General features: G+C 36.1%; 1 protein-coding gene across 4 annotated transcripts; it reads right to left on the bottom strand.

Annotated features, from left to right (window-relative positions):
- Positions 1 to 3,806: 3,806 nt before the first annotated feature.
- Positions 3,807 to 9,409, bottom strand: LOC101216298 (DNA ligase 6). 4 transcript variants are annotated; one of them, XR_004216155.1, is made up of 4 exons: positions 6,887 to 9,409; positions 6,656 to 6,773; positions 5,108 to 6,527; positions 4,541 to 4,968 (listed from the first exon to the last, which is right to left on the bottom strand). XR_004216155.1 is itself a non-coding variant. In XM_011655116.2 (3 exons), exons 1-3 carry the CDS (start codon positions 9,180 to 9,182, stop codon positions 6,293 to 6,295), a joined length of 2,649 nt encoding a protein of 882 aa, XP_011653418.1. In that variant the 5' UTR covers positions 9,183 to 9,409; the 3' UTR covers positions 4,541 to 6,292. The 4 variants fall into 4 exon arrangements, 3 of the variants coding, with proteins under 3 accessions (XP_031740348.1, XP_011653418.1, XP_031740349.1); XM_011655116.2 differs by having other exon boundaries at positions 4,541 to 6,527; XM_031884488.1 differs by lacking the exons at positions 4,541 to 4,968; positions 5,108 to 6,527; positions 6,656 to 6,773 and adding an exon at positions 3,807 to 4,483 and having other exon boundaries at positions 6,887 to 9,403.
- Positions 9,410 to 9,692: the final 283 nt, after the last annotated feature.

Below are 9,692 nucleotides of genomic sequence, written 5' to 3'. Positions count from 1 at the left end.
ACTAGGTTTGAATGTAGGTCAATTTATGTCTTCCCCTACTATGAATCATTATGGATCATTGTATTGCAGTAAAACAATTCTTATGTTATCTAAAATTTACACCTAGATATGAGATCTTATATAAAGATCTTGGTCATACTAGGTTTGAATGTATCTTATATGTTGATTGGGTTGGATCTTTAGAAGATATAAGATCGACCTTTGAATATTGTGTTTTTTTGGTAGGATGAAACTCTGTGTCATGAAAAAGTAAGAAACAAAATGTTATTTCACACTATGTGGAATAAAAATATAGAGCTATTACACAATTTGTGTGAAATAGTGTAGATACATCAACTTTTGTCTGAGATAGGTTTTAGTGTTACTGTACTAGTTACATTATGGTGTAATAATCAAGCTACTTTTCACATTGCATCCAACCCAGAATTTCATGCATGAACTAAATATATTAAGGTGGATTGTCATTTTGCTCTAAAGAAAATATAGACAAGTTTGATATCTATAGGGTATGTGAGGATGGGAGAATAATTGAAAAATATCCTTACTAAAGCAGTAAGCAGATCATGAATAATCTATCTATGCAACAAGCTGGACATGGTTGACATATTTACTCCAGCTTGACTGGTGTTACAATATGCATTTATATTAAATAATTTTGTATAGTTGTAATTTACTGTAATTTCATGATCCTTATATTGAAGTTTCCCAGTTACTTACATATATGCTTGTATCTTTTAGTCTGATTAAACAATATCATCATTTCTCCAAAGTAATCATGTGGTTCAAACATTAATTTATAATTCTTTTGAACATGCTTATTACAGTTAAAACAAGCAACTAAACTACTAAGTAGAAGGAGAAAATCACCGACTGCAGTGCATGAATATAAACTTGAAAGGTTTAGTAAAATTATATACATAATATAGTAGGAAACTTGCATATCATCTGAACTCCAAATCAACCCCTATTCTAATCGATTTACAGCCTTCTAAACGAAAACAGAGGGAGACTATCTAAAACCCATTCTAAAACCTACAAGTTCACAAATACATCTGATTGTAAAGCATTAACTGTCTGAAAAGCCGATTAAATAAGCTCAACCTCCTGATGCAACATCCATTTTCCTCGTTTGAGAATTAAACATGTCCGCTATATCTGTAGCCGTGCTACATTCTTATGGATTTCTATCTGGAACCGAACGAATAAATCTTGGAAATCTGATTGAGATGCCACGAGAAGAATGAACTAAACCTACAACAGCCTGGTGAACTGGCGACACTGTTAAGTCTGCACCTCTAATTTCCTAAACAACTTGTGGCAAGAACCACATATCAGGAACTTCAGCAGTTCGATAATAAACTGGCTTTTTACACAAAATCTTGTCCCCAGAAAAAAATTCTTCTATCTGCAGTTTCAATGAAAAGAAGCATACCACCATGAAGCAAGCAAAGTGCAAATTGAAACATGCTGGCAATCATTGATGCGTAATAAGAATATGGAGCATCCATTAAATATAAGAGATGCTCTATAATTAGAGAGAAAAGGCATTAGGATAGAACTTCAGCAATAGGGCCAAAGAAAACTGGGTAGGGGCATAACAAGTTTTTCATTGGAGGGGTGTTGGAAAAAAAAGGCTCTCATTTTAGTGAATTGGGAAGTGCTGACTGGCTAAGCCTTTTGGCCCAAAAAGATCTATCTGGGCATGATACTTTAAGGGTGCTAAACATGGCTTTATTGGTTAGGACCCTTTGACATAAGACTACTATGAGCATATACGGACCTTATCCTTTCAGGTGGGACTCATGTAAGGTTTTAAAAGATGCAACCAAAAAAGTAGAAAACTATTTTTCAGGTGTTATAATGTGTTTATATTGTAATTATGCAAAGTCGTCCTTTATAGTTTATTGTAATTTTACATTCCCTAGATTAAGGTTTCTTAGTTGCCTATATATACTATATGTATCTGCAATCTGGTTAAAAAATAAGATTATTATATAATCCAAAAGTATAGATTACATGGTGTTAAGAATCCAGGGTTTGGAATTATTCGTTTAGCGACTTCGTTCTCCATTATGGTTCAAGTGTAGGTATCTTCGAGTGGCTGTTTGTCAACACCAGCCATCTCAGGTGGAGTGTCGCTGCTGTCCACTGAAGTCTGCCATCATCGTTCAACAGTCGCATGTGAGGTTCACACGCTGCCAGAACGATTGCGTCCTGTCTCCACGAGCCAGTGTGTGGGTACTCTAGTTTGGTTTCCGTCGGTAGGTTTCGTCTTTGTTTGCATTTTCTGACAAGTCTGCATTTGGTATCATTGAAACCTGCTCAGGTTGTGAAGTTATTCGAAAATAACCTTTTGTGCTTAGGTTTGTTGTTGTTTCTATTCAATTTGAAATTCTGTTTTTTTTATTTGTTTCTCTTTCTCTTGTGAGATCTTCAAACAGTTGGTTACCTAATAATGAGTGACGTGAAACATATAGTTGTGTCCGATTGTTATTCCTCTAACACTGAATATAACAAAACACAAGTTAAATGGATCTAGCTACTATGATTGGCGTCGCATAGTTGAATTTTACTTAGTACATATATGGATGATCGTGTGATTGAGGAGCCGCCCACATGATAATACTTGACTTTATCTTCAAATTAAGAATTCTATTGAACGTGATGTTGGTTTGGTAGATCATTGTGATTTTGTGAAAGAGCTCCTAGAATTCTTAGACTTTCTATACTCTAGAAAAGAACAAGTTCATCAAATGTTTGATGTTTATATCCAATTTTTTCGAGCTGCACAGAAGGTAGAATTTATTACAAGCTACTTTATGTGGCTTAAGTGGCTTAAGAAGACAGTTGCTGAACTTGCTTTACTATTACCTTTTAGCTCCGATGTCAAGGTTAAAATATTCAGCGTGAAAAGATGACTGTTACGACATTATTGAATGGACTGTTACCTTAATTTAGAATGACTAAAACAAACCTTTTCTGATTATGAGATTCTGTCATTAGATGAAATTTTTATATTGAGAGTTCCCAATCTAGTTTGCCTATTTCTCAACCTAGTAGTACTCTAGCACAAACACCAACATGAGACACAAGACACGACGACATGCGAGTTTTTAAAAATATAGGGCACGACATGTAGAGGATGTTGAAGTTAGAGGAAATATGAAATAACTCACTTGATTCATTCTATACAAAAGAATTCCATATATATAAGGCATACATAGAAACCCTGAGGGACTGAAAACCAAGATTTGGGAAGCTGCTAATCATCCACTACCCAAATTAGAACAAAAAAACAACAAATTCGAAGAACCAAAAGGTTAATTTTCCAAAGACCTCACACTTGATTGGATTTCAGAGGAACCAAATACAGAGATCAACTGGAAAACACAAATGGAGACGAACCCAACTGACAAAGCACAAAATGGTTCTCCCATGCTCTCCCACCCGCCAACTCGTTGAACTTGTGACAGGGGAAGAGGCGGTTCGTTGATCTTGTTTCAAAATAGTTATGTGACGGTTCAAATACTTATTTATTCCTGTTTTGTTCAGTATCCATGTTACATTTTATAAAAGATTCCAAGTGGATCACACTACGGTTATAATTATTTCAAGTTAAAAAACTTCCGTTGTTGATTATTCCATGTTTCCATGTCATGTGTCAGTTGAGGTTGTTCCAGAGGCAAACGCTTCGACTGACATCACACCACGTCTCGGGACGAGCAAGTAGGTGCCTAGGGCGGGATGTGACAATCAAACTTAAAAAACTTTGTTTCAACCCATAGATTATCTTTTTTTTAAAATTATTTTAAAATCAACTACCTTCATTAATATAATAAAATTAGACTAATGCTCAAAGTATAAGAGAATTATACAAAGAGCTAGAATCTCAAGGGCCAAAGAAACCGAGACCTAAATACACGAACAAACAAAACGAGGCCTAAGAACATGACAAACTCCCATCAAGGCAAGAAAAACAACCAAAACAGCAGCTGAAAAAATTCAATACTACCTATAGATTATCGAAATCAATCTTGCATACATCCAGGTTCTTAATAACCCAGTATTTGCTTGTGCTCTGTTTTACTGATGCCGCAACAGAGTGTTGGTTAGTCCCCTTGTTCTTCACCATGTCTACATAACTGCCCTTCATAAGAATACAAGACTTCTTCTCAGTGATGCTGAATAGATGAGGATAGAGTTTGGGTGAATACCAAATTTTATACTCATGACTTGCTTCCAATCTGCCAAGCATTTTACAAAAAGTTCTCTACCCCTGTTTGTCTTCACCAATTGGAATATGAAAAGGAAAGGCCACATTACTTCAAATGGTCGTCGGCATGGGGAGTTGCGGTTGATATCAGACATGGTTGAAGCTTGTTAACCAACACCAGTCCTCCATTTTGTCTTTGTGGATCAAGGAGAAAGGTGATAAAGAAAGATGCAACCAGATGCATTCTTAAAAGATTTTGCTTTGCTTTACCTATGGAAAAAAGAAAACAAGGTGACTTGAACTGGTAAATTAGAGGAATTATTCTAGTAGAAGAAAATGTTCCCTTTTTAAAATTACTCCTTTTTTTGTTTGTTTAAGCTATTCCATCTATGGTTACGAACAGGGATTCTGGGTCCAGAATCTCATGTTCTACACGACCTTGACCGAAAAGGCTTCTAATTTGATCTTCCGCCATTACAATGCCATACATTGCACCTCAGCACCCAACCATTTTTATCTGAACTTGGAAACTTCCACCGTCCCATTTTCTAATTTTTCTTTCTTGTAAAAGTAGAGTCCTCTGATCATCGATGCAAAGCTGAGATGGCTTCAATGAACCAAATAAACTGGGATTTGGAAATAGATTTGTTTAAACCTGCGCCAATATCTTCTACTTGAAAAATCCCATCTTCGTGCCAAATGCAAAAATACAACTTGTCCATCCTGCAACTTTTTACTTCCATCTGTTTCTGTTTCTAATGCAGAAAAGTCCAAAGTGAAGTCTGATCAGAGCAAAATTGCAGTCTTTGTGGAGCTACCAGAAAGAGGGGAAGAGCCGAGAAGGCAGGGGAGGAAGGAGGAGAGAGAAGAGAGGAAAGAGGAGAGAGAAATTACCTTCTTAAAAAGTAACATTCCACGGGACCACGAACACTCAACTAGATACTCAAATTCCCAATAATATTCATCCATATATAAGAAACAGGGCATGCTGGGAATCTCATTTTATGAACAAAACGAAGCCACAGATTAATTATGAAGCAACATCTACAAATTGCATAAGCCCAAAAATGCTGTAAACATGCCAATAAAACATCCTTAAGGAATTTGTTTCCAAAAGACGACTATTATTCCGATGCATCAATCTAATTCTGAGACTGGGGAAAAAAAAATATTATAAAGAAAAATTAAATCAGTTTCAAATATTCGAAGACATGAATGAGAGAGAGAGATGCACATTTTCCTTTTCTGATAAGAAATACCTTTGTATTAATAAAAAAAAGAACAGTCTAGAAAAGAGTGGCGAGAAGCCCCTCCCTGAAAGAACTCATATCACTTGTAGAATTTGAGAAAAATAGAAAATACATTAACGATACTTCTCCTTTTCCCTCTTTTTGATCCTTGTACAATAAAAATGTGGATTATACATGTTACCTTCAAATTACTTTCTAATGTAAAAGAATAATTATTATAAATAACAAAGAAAGATTACCTAGTCCCATCCCTCTTTGTTTGCTCTAATCTTAATTCTTATCCTTGTGAAAACATTAAAATTTGTTTTTATATAATAAATCAACTTTCAGCAAGAAGAAACAAAAAGAACACAAGAGAATCCACAAAAAACCGGGGACCAAAGGAATCCAAACTAAAGAAGAAGGGCTCCAATCTAGTAAAATACAACCTATCATATATTTTCATAAAAAGCCTTCATACAAACGTCCAAAGCTAAACAACAAACCTAACAAGAGACCAAACACCATTAGATCCCTGTACATCCCTCTTCAGAAGATCTTTAAGACAAAACCCTTCACCTCAGCCATCCCTCTTCCCACAAATAAAAAAAAAAAAGAAAAAAAGAAGAAAAGGAAGAAAAAGAAACAGGAAAAAAGAACTTCCATCAAGAACACTCTCAAGAAAATCCTAGTTTATTGCTTCAAAAGATTAAAAATAAAATAATATAAAATAATCTTAGTCCACATCATCGAGGAATATTTTCCTCTGAAAACTTCACATCTTAATCCCCATAACTCTTTTTTCCTTTCTTTATCTTCGAACACACAATCTCCAATAACTGAAATTACATTAAAATGAATGGGGAGAAAAACAATTAATGATAAAAGGTAACAACTTCCGTGCATAACTTTCATCAGGTAAAAGAACACTCATCCAAAAACACAAGGTAAATTTTATATTATTGAAACATAATTTATAGAGAATAAAGTTAAGTAACAAAACCATGTTTTCATGGTCAGCAGCAATTTTGTTAGTGCATAAATACACTGCAGGCAGCACATCCTCAGAAGACAAAACCAATAAACTGCAAAAGTTTAAATAAACAGGGAAAAAAAAAACAAAGTATCACTAAGATATTGTGTAAAACCTAACCAATAAGCAACACAGCAAAAGACATTTAAAATAAAAGGACACAATCAATAGAATCCAAACCTTCTAAACATATTGCAAAGCATAGATGTAGCTTTTATCTTCCCTTTTTCCTCTTCAAGCAGATCAAAAGTACGTACAAGATGTATATATGGGGCAGGCTGTCCATACCGCCAACAGGCTAAATTTATACCATGCAAGATTTCCATGCACAGTGTATCAAAAAATCAAATATGCAGACATATCTAAGAAAAATATGGTGGCTTGATAAAACTGTAAAGAACTAATACGAACCATGCTTGACTGGATCATAATCTTCAGGTGGAAGGGATACAAAAGTTTCATTTATCTTCTTAGACAAATCAGTCTCAAGTCCAATATTTTCTAGCATGTTTTTCTTCTGAGTAGATAAGCATTCATCCGAATTGCTTTCAGTTTGGATTGGGTTCGCGCTGAAGATGTGACCCTTTTCATTTTGACCAAGTCTCTCCTGATGATTAGTATAATACAAATCAAGTGCCATATTCATGTCTCCGTTTGTCTTTACCAATAATGATGCAACAAGTGTTTTTAATGATTCGTCACCATTTATTATTTGAATAAACTTGTCAATCTTGTTTACATATTCGGTAATACCGTTTGGAGAACTTTGATCTTGACAATTTTGCTCTTCTATAGATTCCATTTTAGGACAATCTGAAAAATGTGGAGTTTTCCTGAAGAACTTTGTGATTGTAGATTGCTTAGACCCATCAGATTGCAGAATTAAATTCTTTCTCGACTTATTTTTGGGCTTATCTTGAATGTTTCTCTTCCTTTTAGCAGGAGAAGTTTTAGTTTTGGCCGTCCCCCTTGGACTGGATGACTTTGAAGCATGGCCTGAAGAAATGTCAATTTCTCCCAAAACGACCACCTTTTTATTATCTGTTGCAGGAAAAATAAACGGGCTATCTGATACTTTACTTGGGTACTTGGGACAGATATCCGTTAGAGTTGAAATGTGTTCATAAAATTCAGTTTCTCGTTCATAAAAATTAGAAACTGCATCAACAACATTTCTCCCAGAGCTGCTAATCAGATCTAATATCTGATCCTGAGTGACCCATGCAGGCAAGCACTCACGAAGTTCCTGGATAATCTTCTGTTGTTCCCCATCATTTGACTCAAATAGATCGGTAGAACCAACTTCTTGCAGAGAAGACAAACCCATACCACTACTGGATGCTTCGGTTTTGACACTTATCTTCATACACGATGAAATTTCCTTTTCTTTGAACTCCAGGAACTCAGTTTCAGCCTTTGTGGCATTTTCATCAACATCATCACTCATTTCACCAGATCCACGTTGAAACCCTTTTAAGAATTCTTTTCTGTTGGCCATTTCATCAACTAAACCAGCAAAGTGCTTTTTAATTTTATCAGCATGCTTGCTATCAAGTTTATCAACATCCAAACCCACAGTGGGAACAACTCTTTTAGGTCTCAAAAACTTCACATATTCACTAAGTTCATTGTAGTTTGAGTGTTCACTATATGGCACCAGATGTATCTCTAGTGAATCCTTGGACCTTACGGAGAACTTGTTGTGTTTAAACTCATAAGTCCACCCTGTTGGAACAAAACCAACGACTTTCGAATAACCCTTTTCCACCATTATATCCTTCATTCTAACAAAATTAGGCCTAAAAAAAGGCCACGTTTGACCCAACACATTCCATCCAACAACATGAACATCACTTTCACTTTCATGCTCGGTAAACACCCCGCTCTCACCATATCCCAAAACACGTAAGACTGTCATTTTCTTAGCATCCACCATTATCTTACGATTACATCGACTCGCAATTTGAAGCAAAATTTTTTCCTTTCCAATCACATAAGTTGCGACTAGAAAAAGAACGTTCCCCATAGAACCCTTACTTGCACCTCCAATTTTTTGTATGATGTTAACTATATATTCAATAGACTCCTCCTGGGAAGGAAAAATAAACTTCGGATGACAGTACGTAGTATCCAAGAAAACCGCATCCGAGCCAATAAACATTTCCAAAACAGGGTCGACTCTCATAGAATCAAAAAACCGAAAATCCCCAGTATGAACATATCTCTCAAACTTCCCATCCCCACAAGGAATCTTAAACAAGAACTGGACTGCACCAGGACAATGATTGGCATCAACTAGTATTACCTCACAGCCATCTATTGTTGTAGGCTCCCGAAGCGGCAATGGGTAGACGAATGGCAGAGGGACTTTGAGAACTTCGAGCAAAAGGCGAGCAGTAAGGTGGGAGCAGAAGATAATACCCTTGCACCAGGTAGGGGAGAGACCACCATAGTGATCGGAATGAAAATGAGAAAGGAAATATGAAAGAGAGTAATCGCCGGCGTGGGCAAATGCGTCGACCACGAAACGGGATTTTGGGATGAGTTTGGATTGGGGGAAATCGGAGGGAAAAGGAGGGGGTCGGAATGGAAGTTTCAACGGAGGAAGAGATAAACTCAGTTGCCGCGAAAACGATTCGATAGCAGTGACGAAGCAGAGGGAAGAGTCGATTGCTAGGGGTTTAGGTGTGGAAGATTCGGAAGCCATTAACGGAAGGCATTAGCTGAGTGCGCGAAAATAAGGAAAGAACCGTTGCGGTTTCGACTTTTATGGATTTCCGCTGCGATGGCCCCACGTATGGGCACAAATTATAACTCAAATGAAATTTGGTTTTTCACCGTGTTATGGAATTATTGAGTTAACTCATTAACGTGTTCCATGGATTGAGGAGCAAACGTAGATCTTACTTTTTACTCCTCGCTTTCGCTTCTTCCTCTCTCGTCTCAATTTTTCTTCTTCTATGGTTACATTCTTTCTCCCCTTCCTCCGCCTCACTCTCTTCTTCATTTCTCTTCCTTCCTCTCACTCACTCCTCTTCATTTCTTTTTCAAAAATAATCTTTTCTCCTACATTCTTAATGATTACTAAATTCTTAAAATGCATGATCAACTTTTACTATTATCATCACTATTTCCATGATAGATTAAACATCCAATCTTTCAATTTAACATTCCATTTAACAATTATTGATGGTCATTCAATAATAAATAATAATTA

Source organism: Cucumis sativus, chromosome 4 (genome assembly GCF_000004075.3).
Source record: "Cucumis sativus cultivar 9930 chromosome 4, Cucumber_9930_V3, whole genome shotgun sequence".
Taxonomy (NCBI): domain Eukaryota; kingdom Viridiplantae; phylum Streptophyta; class Magnoliopsida; order Cucurbitales; family Cucurbitaceae; genus Cucumis; species Cucumis sativus.
Note: the sequence above shows the minus strand (reverse complement) of the source record. Positions and strands in the feature narration are given on the sequence as shown.

What these genes read in the sequence shown, in the direction of transcription:
- LOC101216298 (XM_011655116.2), bottom strand. Translation starts at nt 9,182, where the DNA reads ATGGCTTCCGAATCTTCCACACCTAAACCCCTAGCAATCGACTCTTCC. An exon ending in TTATGATCCAGTCAAGCATG is followed by an intron (nt 6,774 to 6,886) that starts GTTCGTATTAGT and finishes GTATAAATTTAG; the next exon opens with CCTGTTGGCGGTATGGACAG. An exon ending in CTTTGCAATATGTTTAGAAG is followed by an intron (nt 6,528 to 6,655) that starts GTTTGGATTCTA and finishes AAACTTTTGCAG; the next exon opens with TTTATTGGTTTTGTCTTCTG.